Source organism: Hyaena hyaena, unplaced genomic scaffold (assembly GCF_003009895.1).
Source record: "Hyaena hyaena isolate Hyena2069 unplaced genomic scaffold, ASM300989v1 scaffold_77, whole genome shotgun sequence".
In the NCBI taxonomy this organism is placed as follows: domain Eukaryota; kingdom Metazoa; phylum Chordata; class Mammalia; order Carnivora; family Hyaenidae; genus Hyaena; species Hyaena hyaena.
Genome location: NW_024080708.1, coordinates 1,121,370 through 1,138,189, shown reverse-complemented (window position 1 = coordinate 1,138,189; position 16,820 = coordinate 1,121,370). Strand labels below are relative to the sequence as shown.

General features: G+C 40.4%; 1 protein-coding gene across 3 annotated transcripts in view; it reads right to left on the bottom strand.

The window, feature by feature from the left end:
- Positions 1-16,620, bottom strand: part of ACSL4 (acyl-CoA synthetase long chain family member 4) — a 55,836-nt gene extending 39,216 nt beyond the window's left edge. The window contains exons 1-5 of one of the 3 annotated variants that reach the window (XM_039233515.1): positions 16,573-16,620; positions 3,045-3,575; positions 2,623-2,800; positions 1,159-1,268; positions 900-1,038 (exon numbers count right to left, since the gene is read on the bottom strand). In XM_039233515.1, the coding sequence (XP_039089446.1) occupies positions 900-1,038; positions 1,159-1,268; positions 2,623-2,800; positions 3,045-3,395 (778 nt within the window). In that variant the 5' untranslated portion in view covers positions 3,396-3,575; positions 16,573-16,620. The remainder of the gene's footprint in view (positions 1-899; positions 1,039-1,158; positions 1,269-2,622; positions 2,801-3,044; positions 3,576-16,572) is intronic. The other 2 variants (XM_039233516.1, XM_039233517.1) reach the window with 2 other exon arrangements.
- Between the last annotated feature and the right edge of the window lie 200 nt (positions 16,621-16,820).

Here is a 16,820-nt window from a genome sequence, read left to right as displayed (position 1 = left end):
GGGAGAGAGAGAGAGAGAGAGAGAGAGAGAGAGAGAGAGAGAATCTTAAGCAGGCTCCATGCTCAAAAAGGAGCCTGACGCAGGGCTTGATCCCGTAACTGTGGAATCATGACCTGATTCAAAATCAAGTGTTGGATGCTCAACTGACTGAGCCACCCAGGTGTTCCTGGAAGGTAGGAATACGGAATCATCTTAAAGGTACTGAGCTCCAGTGCTATCTTTGCTTACTCAATGACTGGGGGAGGAAAACAGAGAGGTCTTCCCAACAGATTATATTCAGCCATCTTGAGCATGGATCAGCAGACTCTTTTGCAAAGGACCAGGCAGTAAATATTTTGGGCTCTGAGAGTCATACAGTCTCTGCCAAAACTACTCAGCCACAGACACTCGTTAAAAAGTTGTGATGGTATTCCAGTCCAGCTTTATTTATACAAACAGACAGCAGGCTTTAATTTGCCATCTGATGCATTAGAGTCATGCTTCTCAAACCATGTGTTGTGAGGGCCTTTTTGCCCTAATTATTTATGGATGGATGCTTTTGTAAAATTTTTACATTAGGGGCGCCTGGGTGGCTCAGATCGTGAAGCGTCTGACCCTTTATTTTGGCTCAGGTCATGATCTGGCAGTTCATGAGTTCAAACTCCACATCAGGCCCTGTGCTGAGAGGGTGGAGCCTGCTTGGATTCTCGCTCGCCTGTTCTCTCTGCCCCTGCCCCACATGTGCATACGCTCTCTCTCACACATAAATAAACATTTAATCATATATGGTCTTGATAAAGATTTAAAAAAAAATTAATGCAATAAGTTTACCATTTTCACTTGCATTACTTCCTTCCCTAACATACTGAAACAATAAACCTTAAATAGATTAATGAATCTGTTTTACCGGCTTTACTTACAGTTTTCTGGCTTGGATCCCAACTCTTCTACTGATTGCATGCTGTGAATCTCAAATCCTTCAGGGTATTCTGCTTTATTGATAGTCTTATTGTCCACATAAATGATATGTTTAACACAATTGATATCTAACAATGCAGTCTGTTAAGCAGAAAAAAGATCCAGCTATTAAACATGAGTCTGCAATAAACTCAATTATTGGACATTTTCATGGCCTGTCAGACAACACTACCATGAATTAAAAGAAATATTTTTATTTACCTTAAGTTTACTTTCCAGAAGTTCAACACTAGTAATCAGGTAGGTAGCCTCAGATTCATTTAACCCATGAACTACGGCTTCTTTGCCAAGAGTGGCATATAAAGTCACAACTACATAATAAAAAAATAAGCACAAATGTGAAATCATTAAACATTTAGGAGGTACATTATTTAAGCCAGCCTTTTGTGATAGGTACATTCATGGATGCATACACATCGTATAATGTAATTTCATTTCATAGTCTCTACCATTACCTTTCAACACTGCCTCAAACTTCTAGGTAGCTCCAACTTTTCCTTACAAATTTGCAAGATTCTAACATCGTAAACCCGAAGAAACCCAGAAATATTGGAGGTGCCACAACTGTTCAAAAATTAGGCAATCAAGATTCTCAAGGCCAGTAAGTTTCTGGCTGATCTTCTAATTCAGGTCAGAGCTCGCCTACCTAGGACTACCTATGATGCACATGTTCATTGGCCATGGTATCAAAGAGTAGATAAGTCCTTGAGAATCTTTAGACTGAGGATCTCAAGTCAGAATCATGTTCTTGATCCTTCTAGGGAGTTTTTTTAGTGGGTCCAATGTCTACACTGATTGGCGACCTCCTAGCCTTAACTGGGTGGCCAAAGAGATCTATTCTTTAGGAGCTACCAGACAAAGGAAATATGAGCTGAAACCAGGATCATTTAGAATCAAAGGACATCTGCTAAACTTAGACCAGGTTGGAAATTCAACTCTAGGCTCATAACCAAAACAGTGACGTGGTTAAGAAAGGGCCACTTTTCACAAGTTGTTGATTGTTGAAGCTGGGTGATGGGTACATAGGGGATCATTTCATATTCATTTTTGTTGGTCTGAAATGCGAACTCCTGATTCCTACACTACACCTGTACTGTTCTACTTCATTCAGTAAAAAGCTGTGTGCCTAGTACACGACAGGCACTATTCTGGACTTAGAATTTTTTAAAAAAAATTTCATGAACAATGGCAAAAACAAATGGTTGTGAAGCAGGAAGACACCCAACTTTACTTTCTGGCCAAGATACCTAATGTGCTCATTTCACATGTAAAATTGAATAAGTGAAATGAGAGGCCCTGGAAGTGAAGCAATGAACTAGAATTATCCTAAGCAATGATACTTTTGTTTTAATCATTATTTTGTGTGTCACTTCCTAAAAAACACACCCAAGCCCCAAATATTTTAGGCACAGTTCACTTCCAATTGAAAAGCAAAGTCCTAAATTCTATCCATTAAGCTGCCAATTAATTCCCATGCTGGCTCTTAGAAATTAATTTGACAGGCATCTTCAGATATCTTTTAACTACATTCTGTACTGCTTTATGGATATAAATGATGCAGCAAAACTGCTAAAGAACACTACCTTAAAAACAATAGGATCATAGGACAATTCCACATGTTACTAAAACCCTTTCTGTCCCCCTCCAAAAACACAAGGCACTTACGAGGGAAGTTGTACTTAAAGCAGGTCTGTGCCGCAATCATCCATTCAGCCCTGGTCTCACAGAAAATGGCAATAGTGTTCTTTGGTTTTAGTCCCAATGCAGTGAGTCCACTACCAAAATTATTCACTCTGCGGTTCACTTCGAGATAGCTCATCCACTTATAACTCCCAAGAATTAACTGTTAAGGGGAGACATTCTCTGAATATCAGTATATTCAAACAAGCAATTAAAATACTATTCCAAGTGTACAGCTCTAAAATTGCCTTTAAGTGAATATACAGAAGCCATGAGCACCTTCTGAGAATTGGTTAGGCCAGCATATTTAAATGGAATGGCAGCATATTTAACATGCATTTGATTTATGATAAAGTAAAAACATACCTTCCCCTTAAAACAAATTAAAAAGCACAGAAATGCTGTACCTTCTTAAAAACCTTTCCATTTGGCTGCATTTCATTTTCTTCACTTAGGATCTCTCTGGTCCCAAGGCTGTCCTTCTTCCCAAACTTGGACACAGCATGATCAAATAACTTATCCAGAGTGTCTGCTCCAGGGATGTCTATGACAGCTAGCGAGTCGAAGTGCGTGACAGAGCGATATGGACTTCCAGGTTTGTCTGAAGTGGGCTTAGCTTTTATTCTCTTTGCCATAGCGTTTTTCTTCTTGGCATTGGTAAGAAAATACCATGGAATAAATATAAGGGCACTGTATATTGTTATTAACAAGTGGACAGGCAGCAAAATAATGGTGAGCACGTTTAGCCTAAGTTTCATAGTGGCAAGGCTTCTAAAATGGTGTTTATTTCTTGTTATTCTTTGGCTGCAGAAAGCCTTATTTTGCTGAAGAAGGCAATAATGGAAGCAGCGGTAAGAGGAGCAGTATAGCCAAGGCAGTTCAATTTTAATGATACAGATAAAAGTTAGTAATCTTTGGAAGCCGACAATAAAGTACACCTGTAGGTGAAGACAATGAACCAGGCAGAGAGCAGGAAAAAAAAAAACAAAACAAAACAAAAGAGTATTAACAAGTTGATAGCAACATTGATTTAAATACTCAGGTTTTCAGTAGTTTTTATAATTGATTTGATACAGCAAGTTGAAATAACTGGTCTGAAAGACTGGTATTTTCCATTTTAATCATTATTTCTATAAACTTCTCAATTTATTATCATTATTATTGGTTTTTAGGTATACCCTATTCTGTCTATCACTCTGCAAGTCACTTGAGTGACACTACTTCAGTGCATACACAAATGCATGGATATGGTATTTTAGCTTGGCTAAACTTCGGGAATGCCAATAATGAGGTTGCTCTTAAGTATGCACATGTAAGCCAGGTAGTTTTAAACAGGAATAGGTTTTATATCCCAAAGGGAGAAATCCACCAGTTTAGGCTTACTTCTCAATGCTCAACCCAGAGATACTATTCTGAGTTCTTCATTAAGGTAAATTTCTACAATAATGCTATGCATTATCTCCCCCAAATTGGAACAATACAATCATAAAGTCACTGCTTAAGTGTCCATTTTGTGCTCAAAATTGCACCCAGTGCCTGGAAGAAGGAGGAGGGGGAAGGAGGTCCAAAGTAGTGTAAGACCCAGCCCTTGCTCATTACCAGTTACCACTAATGAGGCCATCTGCACATAAGACACATCTAATATTTTTCAAACGTTTTGGAGGGGGAGGGGCAGTGAAACAAACCACTCCTTCAAATAAACATGCCTGTCAACGTTCCACACGTGCAAGCAAAGTGGAACTGCTCTGGCTGAACTCGGGGGTGAGGGTGTGCAGAGTCCCACCCCGGACTTCCTGGAAGCCCACTACCAGAATGAACACTGAAGCATTTCCAATGAAAAGCCTGCTGGAAACACCTAAGTGCTGCGGCGTGTGGTACAATCACACGCCAACAGCCATCTTGAGGAAGTGCAGAATGGCTGGTGGCACTAAGGGGAGCTCTGTGGATAGTAGACTTTTAAACTGGACCTGATGTTGGGGATCTGGAAAAGAAGGAAAAGGAATGGAGAGCATTTTGGGCAGAGAAACCACATGGGAAGATACAGGGGTAGGAGTGAAAGAGCTTTGGGAGAGTAGGGGATGCCCGTAAGAAGGACACTAGCCTGACTGGGGCATACAGCGAGTACATGTTGGCTAAACAGGCTATGAGTAGTGCAGGATCTAACAAATCAGACCAAGTAATTTTGACCTGATTGAATCAGACAGAAAACCGGAGGCCGCTGCAGGTCAGAAAAATAGTGCCAATTGGAAAGAAATGGCCTCAGGGATGATCATAACTCATAGGGAGCTTGTCTTCACCTGAGAAAGCTATTTTGGTGAGTGGCAGTGTATTTCAACTACAAAAATTAAAATAACAGTTCACTTCGAGCAGACAAATTGAATAAACCCATCCTTCTGCAACTCTTGTGGAAATAGACTATTGAACCCAGGACAGTTGTTTGTTTTTACACCAATTACCGTAAAGTGGTTAGCTTAATCCTGCCTCTGCTTTAGTTCATGCCTTGCAACTGAGTGGGGCAAGATGAGCAAGAAACTATGGGTACAAAGACCTGGGTTTCAGTCCCTATCTCTGTCACTAACTGGCTGTGAAAGCTTGGGCCGAACAAGCTATCTGAGCTTAAAGTCAGACTAGGTCCGTAGCCCTTTACTTCCTAGAGGTGACGGGCCCTTTTGAGAATCCAATTGCAGAGTATAAACCTAAGATATGCAAACTGGTATATGTGATTTTACGGGGTTTGTGAGTTCCCTGAAATCCATCCATAAATCCCAAAGGGTGACACCAACCCTGAACTATATGAACTGCTGGCTTAAATGATTTCCTGGGGTCCTTTTGACTTTAAATTTTGAGATTTATCCTACCTAGAAATTGCTTCCTCGGTCTGACAAGTCTGGTCATTCATCTCTTCAAGACAAAGTATGCCAAGTGTCCACCATGATTTCTGGTCTTCAATATGCAAGATCCCCCCCTCTAACAATCCTCCATCATCCATTTCATGATGACTCAAATCCATAATAATCTTGCCTTTTTCTAACCTCCTACATCACTTGAAATGTCTACCACTCATTTTGATCCTTGACTATATTACCAATATTCCAAACATCTAAGCCCTTAAGTCTACAGTAGGGATCGGTAGTTCTCAATCCAATCAAACCCGACACCTCTTTCGCAGAACAAATATTCTGTAATACTCTCTTATTAATCTTGAAAGGTAGTCATAGATGATAATCCATTTACATACATAATTTTTAAAAATAATTCCTTACTGGTAGTAGAAAGGAGTACCAAAAGGACATTAATTCAAGACACAACAATACTTATTTCAATACATAAATTCTCAGAGACAGTACCAGAAGCCCCGCTCCAAAGTCTCCAAATTGATATTATACCCTAGTGAGTACCACCTCATCTTCAAGTGAGAAACTGTCAGACTTGGGGCTGAAGATATATAAAGAAGACAGCTTTTGAAGGGTTTATAATCTAAGTGGATTAGTTACATTATTCATTTTTTTTAAATCTTTTATACATATTTGCGTTAAGCCTTGGAAATAGGGAAATGTCTTCTACTTAATCATAACATAGAGACATTGGCATACACACACACACACACACACACACACACACACACAACAAAACACAACACATATACACAGTAGGCAAGCCTCGAAGAACATTCAGGTGAGGAGAGATCAGAAAGACATCAGTTAGTCCAGGCATTTTCAAATTCTTTCTGGTGGTGATGAGGGGGGCCTGGGTCATCCATTTGAATAAAATCTTATGTGAACATGAAAATATAAATACATATATAGATAAAAGCAAAACACAGAGCTGCTTGGAGGGGGGAGGATTGACAGCCCCTGACAGGACTCCTTGGAACCCCAAATTCAGCTGAATGTTTGACCCGCTGATGTTGTCGGTGAATGAGTGACAACTGGGGCTCGTCCCCTGGTCTGGTGCTCATTCAAGCCCACTGGCCAGCCTTTGCCCAATGTCACCTGTCATCTGAAAATCTTTCCTTGCCAAAGGTCTTCCAAAGTTACATCCAGGTCTATGGATAAACTGACTTCAAGAAAAGAGGAGAACATCTACCCTGTGTAAGTCTGAGCCCTTAGAACAAAGATGAGTAAAGCATGCATGGCTCAATCTTTTATATGCATGTACATATGTGTTTATATATATGGTAGGGGGCAGGGAAATCAATTCACAAACATATAGAAAATGTAGAATGTAATATATCCTGTAGGAGGGACACCAGGCTGGCTCAGTTGGAAGACATGTGGACTCTTGATCCTGGGGTCATGAGTTCAAGCCCCACACTGGGTGTAGACATTACTAAAGAAAACAAATACTAATAAACTTAAAAAAGTGTGTGTGTGTGTGTGTGTGTACATACATCTCCGGTAAGAATAAAAGGATAAATATATTCAAAGGGGGGGGGGGGACTGTATCCAGTTTGGGGGGAAAAAGAGATGGAGGAAGTAGAACCAGCTGGAAAGATTTCACAAAAACATAGTAGTTGAGGTAGGTGTGAAGGATGGTACGTTTTCAAAAGGAAAAGAAAAAGAGCAGAGAATGAGGACAGTCCTATCAGAGGGAACAAACAAACAGATGAGCAAATGGATGGAAGCAGAAGGGCACAGGATGGATGTGAGAAATGGCAAGTAGTGTAGCAGATGCCTAAGGCTTTCGGTGTAAGATCCTGCTCCATGTTTGGGATCTAAGACAATGGGAAAACTGCATTTTTTTTCAGAGCCAACTTCACTAGCATGTAGCTATACTGTAAGAGTCACGTGTGTACGATGATTTAGCAACTCAGGAGTCACCCCTTGGTTATTGTATTAAAGGAAAATATACTCTGCAGACGAGAAAGGCTGAGTTCCTGGGTGGTAAATGGGTTAAACCGAGGTAGAAGATCTGGGTCTCACCGCACATGTGCTGCTGAGTGTGACTCTGAACAGGTCATATGACCTCTCACTTAAAAGCTCTGTATCTCTTGGGGCGCCTGGGTGGCTTAGTCGGTTAAGCGTCCGACTTTCGCTTAGGTCATGATCTCGCGGTTCGTGGGTTCAGGCCTGCGTCGGGCTCTGTGCTGACTGCCAGCTCAGAGCCTGGAGCCTGTTTCAGTCTGTGACCCCCCTCTCTCTCTGACCCTCCCCTGCTCACGCTGTCTCTCTCTCTCTCTCCTAGAAATAAATAAAACATTAAAAAAAATTAAAAAAAAAAAAAAGCTCTGTATCTCTGTATAAGCTCACGTATAAAACAGGAATACGGCTTGCACTATCTACCTGGTGGCACTGTTGGGCGAATCCTTCCCCATGGCCAGCTTACATTCCATGGGCAATAATAATCAGGCTCTGGAATACACTCTCGAGTGTCTTGCTCCTCTCCTACTTTGCTGTACTTCATCAGCTAAACCATACCCAGGTTGGAATCCAATCCTCCACTGAAGTCTGTACCTGTACCCATACAGCTGAATTTGGCTGGAGAAAAAATGGACGGTGCTGAGTGTCCCCTTTACTTACTCCTGTCTATTTGAGAAGGACCTGGCTGTGCTGCTCCACTGACTCTCCCCTCACCCACCCCATTAATTTTCCCTGTTTCACTGAATCATTTCCATTAGCATTGTAACAGCCTATCATTTCTCTCACTGTAAAAACCATTCCCTCTCTCAGACATTCTTCTCTGGCCACAGCCCCCTATCTTCTCTTTGGGACTCCTTGAGAGTTGCCTATACCCTACATCTCCCAGTCCTTTCCCTTTATGTCCTCTGGAACCTACTACTATGGCTTTTACCCACTACCAATTCACACAATTGCTCTGATGGAGGGCCCTGGTGATTTCCATGTGTCACATCCCAAGGTCAGTTAAGGCTCCCTCATCTCCCTCAAATCATTAGCAGCCTTTGACATAGCCGCCCCCTCTGCTCCTGACTGAAACTGCTTCACATGGCTTCCAGTAAACCTCAGTTCTTCCGGTTTTCTTCTGACTTCCCTCACTGTTCCTTCTCAGTCTTCTTTACTGCTGTTTCCTCATCTCCCTAACCTCTAAATGCAACAGCCCTCAGTCCCTGCCCTTCCTCTCCTCTTTCTCTCCACCCACGCCAGGGGGATCCTACTGAGTCCCATAGCTTCAGATAGCATATATATACGGTGATAACTTCCAAATTTTGCCCCCTAGCCTGGAGGTCTTTCTTGAACACCAGATTTGTGGATCCAACTTTTTTCCTCAACAGATCCCTATCAGTTAAGTACCTCAGACTTAATATGGTCAAAGCAGAGCTGCTGATCAACCGGCCACACACCTGCTCCACCCAGTCATGCCCATCTCCGTAATTCCAGCTGCTCTGACCAAAAAAACAACAACACCAAAAAAAAAAAAAAAAACCCTTAGAGATTCACTTCCACTCTTCTTTCTCACACATTCCACACCCATCAACAGCAAATCCTACCAGCTATACAGATAAGACACATACCCAGCTGAACTGCTTCTCGCTACTTCCACTGCTACTGTCCTGGTTTCAGCCACTATCATCTCACCTGAATAAATGTGTTTGCCCCTCTGATCTCCCTGCTTCCACTTCTATAGCATATTCTAAACCCAGCAGCCAGGGTGCTCCCATGCAAATGTAAGGTAGATTGTGGCACTGCTCTGCTCAAAACCTTTCAAAAGATCCCCAAATGATCCCCTCAGTCCCCCCTCTGCCCAACGAGATTATGTGATCTTTCTCCTATCTCTTAAATTTATGACTTCTCCTATGCTTTCCCCTGCCTCATTCTGCTATAGTTCTACCTGTTCCTTGCTGTTTCTGGAACACAACAGGCATGACCCTGCCTCAGGGCCTTTGTACATACTATTTTCTCTGCCTGGAATGTTCTCCCAAGATGCCTGCATAGCTTATTCTCTCACTACCTTTTTGTCTTTACTCAAATATCACCTTCTCCAGCCATCCAAAAATTGCACCCCAACATGCACAGTCCCCTTTCTCGCTCTTTTTCTCCTTAGCACATATCACCACTATTATCTTTTCATTTTTATATTTGTCATTGCCATCCCCATTAGAACATAAGCTCCATGAGGCAGGTTTACAGTTTGCTGCTGAACCCTCAAGGACTACAGCAGTCCTTCCATGCATTAGGGGTTAAATGATTTGTTAAAAAATAAGAACATACATGGAACTGCTCTAAAATAATAAAGTAAAAGTTATGCAAGGACCACAACCTGAAGGCCACCGAACTTAGTCATCTTTAAAAAAGAAAAATCTCTCTCTTAAAAATAAATTAAGACATGGGGCGCCTGGGTGGCTCAGTCGGTTAAGCATCCGACTTCAGCTCAGGTCATGATCTCACGGTTCGTGGGTTCGAGCCCCGTGTCGGGCTCTGTGCTGACAGCTAGCTCAGAGCCTGGTGCCTGTTTCAGTCTGTGTCTCCCTCTCCCTCTGGCCCTCCCCTGCTCACGCTGTCTCTCTCTCTCTCTCTCTCTCTCTCTCTGGCCCTCCCCTGCTCACACTGTCTCTCTCTCTCTCTCTCAGAAATAAATAAAACGTTTAGAAAAATAATAATAAATAAATAAATAAGACATTAAAAAAAGAAAGAAAAAAACATGGGGGCGCCTGAATGAATCAGTGGGTTAAGCATCTGACTTTGGCTCAGGTTATGATCTCATGGCTCATGAGTTTGAGCCCCACTTCGGGCTCTGTGCTGACAGCTCAGAGCCTGAGGCCTGCTTGGGATTCTGTGTCTCCCTCTCCCTGCCCCTCCTCTGCACTCCCACTCACGCTCTCTCACTCTCTCTCTCAAAATCAGACATTAAAAACAACTTTTTAAATCACTTGTCCATGCCAACCTTCTACAAGAGGGTATCTTCGTAAAATAGAAAATATGGGGATGCTTGGGTGGCTCGGTCAGTTAAGCATCAAACTCTTGATTTCAGCTCAGGTCACGATCTATCATGAGATTGGGCCCCACACTGGGCTCCGTCCTAGGCGTTGAGCCTGCTTAAGATTCTCGTTCTTTCTCTCTCTCACTCTCCACTGCTTATGCTCTCTTTAAATATATATATATATATATATGTATACTTATATTCATATAAATATATATGAAACCTGAAAATCTGCTTGTTGCACAGAAGTGAAAGACTGATGCTATAAAAGCCTGAAGGCTTGGGGTGCCTGGGTGGCTCAGTCAGGTAAGACTCTAGATTTTGGCTCAGGTCATGATCTCACAGTTCTTGAGTTCAAGCCAGGCATGGGGCTCCACGCTGGCAGTGTGGAGCCTACTCGGGATTTTCTCTCTCTCTCTCTCTCTCTTTCTCTCTCTCTCTCTCCCCCCCCTCCCCAGATCACTCTCTTTAAGGAAATAAACTTAAAAATAAAGAAAAGCATGAAGGCTACACAATTGGTACTATGTGCTTTTTCACCACTGCCTTTCACAAAGGTATGCTCTCCTTCCATGTACGAAGAGTGATACTGCTGCCCTACCATCAGGACATGAATTCTCAGCTGTGCTTCCTTGAAGTTAAGTAATTCATTTCTATGGCCGCCACGAAAGGGCAGGCCATCCTTTTCAGTCACAAAACTGTTCACTGTTCCTGCTGCTGTTTACCATTCCACACAGAAATCACATTAATAACCACATATTGAGCATTTCCTATGGGCTAGGCACTGTGCTCAATCCTTCAGATGCATTATCTCATTTAATCCTTCAGAAAACCCCTTTGAGGCAGTTCCCTCATTTTACTGACGATAGTAACAGTCTCGGAGAGATAATATGCCCAAGGTGACACGGCAAAGTAGGGATTCTGACCCAGCTCTAATAGATTTTAAAGTCTCTGCTTTCAGCTATACTATTGGTGACCCTGGTCATACTGGTATAATCCAAATAGGTGAGAGTGACAAACCTTGTGTATGAAGAAATTCTGGCAGCAATTTTGAGCACTGACCTGTCCTACATCCTAAGGCATTTTTATGGGGGGTGGGGAGGAAGCCCTTGGGGCATCTAGTAAGTCCTATAAGTCTTAGTGGAAAATCAGATAAAATTTTCTTTTATTTTTTGTCCTGGGGTCAAGTTTAATGTTAAGTATTTCATTCCAGTTACTTCAAATGTTCTGAGATAGTTAAGTTAAAACACAAAAGCATTAGTGATACATTTAAGCTTTAGTATGCAAAGTAAACACATACTACATATTGATTAAAATCTGAATTTAAAAGAAGAAATCATCTCCCCCAGAAGCATGTGACACAACATCAATTTAAAAATGAAAGAGAAAATCTCATACACTGGTTGATTAATGCCAAGACTTTTTTTTTCAGAAGTTTGAGAAAACGGAGTAAACCAAGTAAAAATTCATGCGTTTGCCAAGCTGAAACACACAATAAGGACAAATTTATTTCATCTGTCCTTGCACAGGACCTTATCAAAATGTAAAAGGCATCAGTTTGAAAACCAACAATGAACTGTGTGAGTGCTACTTGAAGAAATCACATTTTCAAGTCACACATTATTTTAGGACAATTTAAATACCAAATCAAGAAATAATGTGCCTTCTGAAAAGGAGTAGCTGTATCCACTAAACATTAAATCAAGAAACAATTTAAAAAGCTCCAAGACATTAAATAGATAAAGCGTACCTGTGGCTCTTTAAAAGATCATATTTCTACACAGATGTTGCATCACCAAGACTTTATGTAAAGGGGTGGAGTGCTTTTATTAAAATTCTATTTTCTTTTACACACTCTTTAAAAAGTTCCGAACGATATTAACATACAGGAGAAAGCTCAAATACAATGTTAAAAGAATAGCTGCATTTGGTTAATGAAATCAAACTTTACAGGAGCTATAGTACAACAGAATTCACTTAATATTTTAATAGTAAAACTTTAAAAATATTACTGTTTTAAGAAAATAAAAGGCATTAAAAGAATAGCTAGTAGGATCTTTTGCTGTTAGTCTGCAAGACTGAATCATCATGTGAAATACATATTCATCAGCCCCTTGTAAGTCTCACCTGATTCAAATTGACTGACCAGTCTAATCAATATGGCATATCTGTACAACCAAGCTTTAAACTCAATACACAGCAATTAGAAGAATACATTTGAAAACTGAAAAAGCAAAACAGAAACAAAAACCTAGGGGTAAACATATACATGTCCTATCCCAACACACTGCACCTGTACCTAGCAAGCTATTTTTGACCAGCAGCGTCTCACAACTACAGCTGATCTTAGGGTGCGTCTCTAACAAGATTAACCCAGCCTCTCTACTTCATCACCTGGAGAGTTATTAACTCCTGAAGTCGCCATCCTGCCAGTCTCTTCCCAGCTTTTCCCAGCAAAGAAAGCACCTCAGCTGCCATGTTGAAGATGCTCTTTCACACTGCAGTAAAAGCTCCCTCCCATAATGCCTTAAGAACATCCCCGGCATGCATCAGATTATGTTTTTTCTAGGTCATAGGATCTTATAATTGGGATCCTATCTATATGTGTTGAAATAAGGTGATCTAATGTGTTGAAATGAGATCTGGGAGCCAATGTTGCTGCCTACACACTTCACATACATTGTGTAAATATATATCTATTCCTCATTTTAAGTGATCACCATACACTTGATTTTTAAATACGAACCTTTCAAAAGTCAGGAGTTGGTTGTATGGATTTCCTCCAAAGCTGACATTTAAGGAATCGTGAGGATAAACCATGCTAGTAATGGCCACATACTGATAAGACATAATGTTACCATCCAACTTTATCAGACATCCAGAAAAAGGGAGAAAAACTAAGTTCCAAGAGGTATGTGTTTAGAGACATAAAAAAAGGGTTCAGTGCCATAAAGGGGTAGTAGACAGCACAGTGCCCATTTCAATGTTTTGCAGCTACTGCTGAAGATTAACTGCTATAGATCCCTGTAAACAAAACTTTGTTGCTAAATTAGGGGGCACCATTGCAGTGTGGTGTAGCCTTTAATTTTGTCTGTAAAGTCTTCTATTACCTAGGTAATTTTTTCTCCAAAGGAACAAAGTTATGGTTTTAACAGAAGCTAATCAAAAATAATTGGGTTACAGAACTTCACTTTAAAATTAGGGGACCTGGATGGCTCAGTCGGTCGAGCGTCGAACTTCGGCTCAGGTCATGATCTCACGGCTCGTGAATTTGAGCCCCATGTCGGGCTCTGTGCTGACAACTCAGAGCCTGGAGCCTGCTTCGGATTCTGTGTCTCCCTCTCTCTGGTTCTCTTCCCCACCCCCCACCAAGAAAATAAACATTAAATAATTTTTAAAAAATTAACTTGCAGCTATAATAAATGTATTTCCTCCAAGTGAGAGGTACACAGACTACATCTCCTGTCGTGCTACGTACTTACTAAAAATAAAGTAATACAAAGTGTAGGGTTTTTTTGGATAGATACAAAAAAAAAATCTGTGACCAGCAATAATACTTCCCATAGTAATAACTTTGTGTACCAGGGAGAATTTTGCAACAATACCTTTTTTGCCACATGACCTACCCTCCACATTTGCTAGAGGAGCCAGTCTAACAGGTTAGCTCTTTGTTAATGTTGTTACCCAGTACTTTATACTGTTAAAAATTATGCAACAATGTAATCTTAAACCATTTCTTACAAAACGGCCAAGTAAGTCACTAAAATTCAGCCCCATGGCCACCATGTGAAACTGGATGATGCTGTTTTTTTTTTAAATCTCACTCTGCTCTTCAGTATTAAATATACTTTTATAAGTGAGGCTAATAAAAGATCTCAAAGACTGATCAATCTGTTGAAGACTAAAATCCTATAGCCATTCAGTCAACTTGCAAATATTAGCACTAGAAGGGCACAGGTATTCCTGTGACAGCAGATCATTCAAAATGTATGTTTATTCTTAACGTTTCATTATGGGGGTGCCTCGCATTTTTAGAAATTAAAGAATTGCTAACTAAAGCATGTATTTATGAAGCTCAATACAAGGAGCTATGGAAAAGTACTCATAGAGTCAATGTCTCCTCCATACTAGGGATGAGGAATACTTTCCATTCTCCTCTCTTCACATTCATTTGTTTACCTGGTCCATTTTTGCTTCACTACAGTGAGGGAGGGAGGGAAAGGGAATTCAGTATTTCTGTTTTGAAGTGTGTTTTGGGATAGGCAAGGCCAAGCTCTGCCAATTGAAGACGAGTCTTTAAAGTGTCAAAGACATTCCCAAGTACCTGTACACACTCCTGAACACAACTGGCCATATGCTTCTGCTAATGCTTTTGGCAACTCCTACTCTTTGACGTGGAAGTTTTTTTTTTTTTTTTGTCTTACATATCTAGATGGGCTGTAGGCCGACTGCTATAAATGTTTATGTATGTTTGCAGGGTGTGTGGGTGTGGGTGTGTGTGTGTGTGTGTCTGTGAGTGAGAGAGTGTGAGAGAAAAGAAAGAGGGAGGGAGAGAGGGAGGAAGGGAGGGAAGAAAACAGACTCTCTGTAGATAAATAAATTAACTATAGAAGTCTGGATGCTATTGCCCTCACAATGGAACCACAGTCTATTTCCCAAAGGAAACACTAACCTCAATGATATCTTACTTCTTCGATCAATCACAGGATAGCATGCTAAGTAGCTGAATTCAGATACAGCAAATTCAGGTCTGCTTATGAAACCCTCTGGCTACGTTTAAGGTTTTTCTAATGGAAGCTAATAATTGTTAGACTTTAGCACTGAGCTGTACAAGAACATCAAGTCTTGAATTTCTTTACACTTGCACTTCAAAAATACTTATTGGCATGTAAGAGCTACCAGCTCTTCTATTTCAAGTTTACAACCTATTATAATTAGAGCACTTCACAAAAAGGCCAGAAATACAAGAGAGGCAGTATCATATACAGGGTTTGGGTCCTGGTTCAGCAACTTGCTGAACTGTAAGTCCTAGAACAAATTAAATAACCTATTGTCTGTTTCCTCATCTGTAAAATGAGAAAGCTGGGTTCTTGTTTTTAGATATCACAGGCCAGTAAAAGTTTTAAAAACAAAAACAAAAGATGGTAAGAGGAATAACACAGCTGCCTTGGGGGGCGGGCAGGTATGGACATTTAAAAAAAAACCCTACCATTTGTTATCACCATTATTTCAGAGAAGATAGAATGTATTTAATGCCCCCTAACTAGATGGACAGATCTTATAATAATAAGTAATCATGTAAACGGGAAGAGTTTAGCTTTAAGAAACAAATAACCATTGTCCTTACTTTCCTCCCTTCACTGTGGACTAGTAAAAACTCTTCACTGACCAGTGTTTGTCTGAAAATCAATGTTTGGGAAATGCTGGACTAGGTAATTTTCAACGTCCAAGAGTCAAACACTATGATTTTAATTTTAAGTGCTCTGCTATATTTCTTTGATTCCATGCTATGGTCTAGAGTAGATACTCCAGTGAAGGACAGGACTAATACTTACAATCTGAAAATCAGAAATATATTTAAATCTGTTTTGAGAAACAGTAACTAGAATAAGCTTTAATTGATTAGGGAAGGTATATACTACTACATGTCTAGTTTCATCAGTAATAATGAACCTCATTACAGATGAGGAAATTTAGGCAAAGGGAAGCAAGACAGCTTGTCAAAGACTCAATAGCCTGTAAGCCTAAACAGTCAGAAGTAGAACTCTAATCTGTGAGTCCATGTTTTGGTGTCATTCAAATTAAAAGATTTTACTTAGATCTCAATTATTGCATCCCCTTTTATAAATGAGTGATGATGGTCTAAAGTTTAGAAGTTGTACAGGGTAAAAAGTTTTCCCATTTTACTTCTCCAAATACTGCCTTTTTAAGACAAATATCAAGACTGGCAGGGTTTTTCTACTACAGAATGAATGAGTCAAGATGCCTGTTAGTATTGTTAAAACTTAATTCTCCCCAAAAGCTGATAAAAGTACAAAGTTAGAATTTTTCAAGAATACTTACAAATTTCCTTTTTCTCTGAAGAACACGTCTATCTTTTTTGATTTCAATCTGCAATAAAAGACAACATTTATGTGTACAATGACATGAGGAAAGAACTCCTTAAAAAAAAAACCTCAAGTGCTGTTTCACATTACCTGTGCATCTTAGCTCACGATGAGCCAGCTATCAAAGGAAAAACAAGAAATGACTAGAGATGATCATCTGGCTAGAAGGAGTGCTATTAGGATCTCAGAAAAGTAACTGAGCCT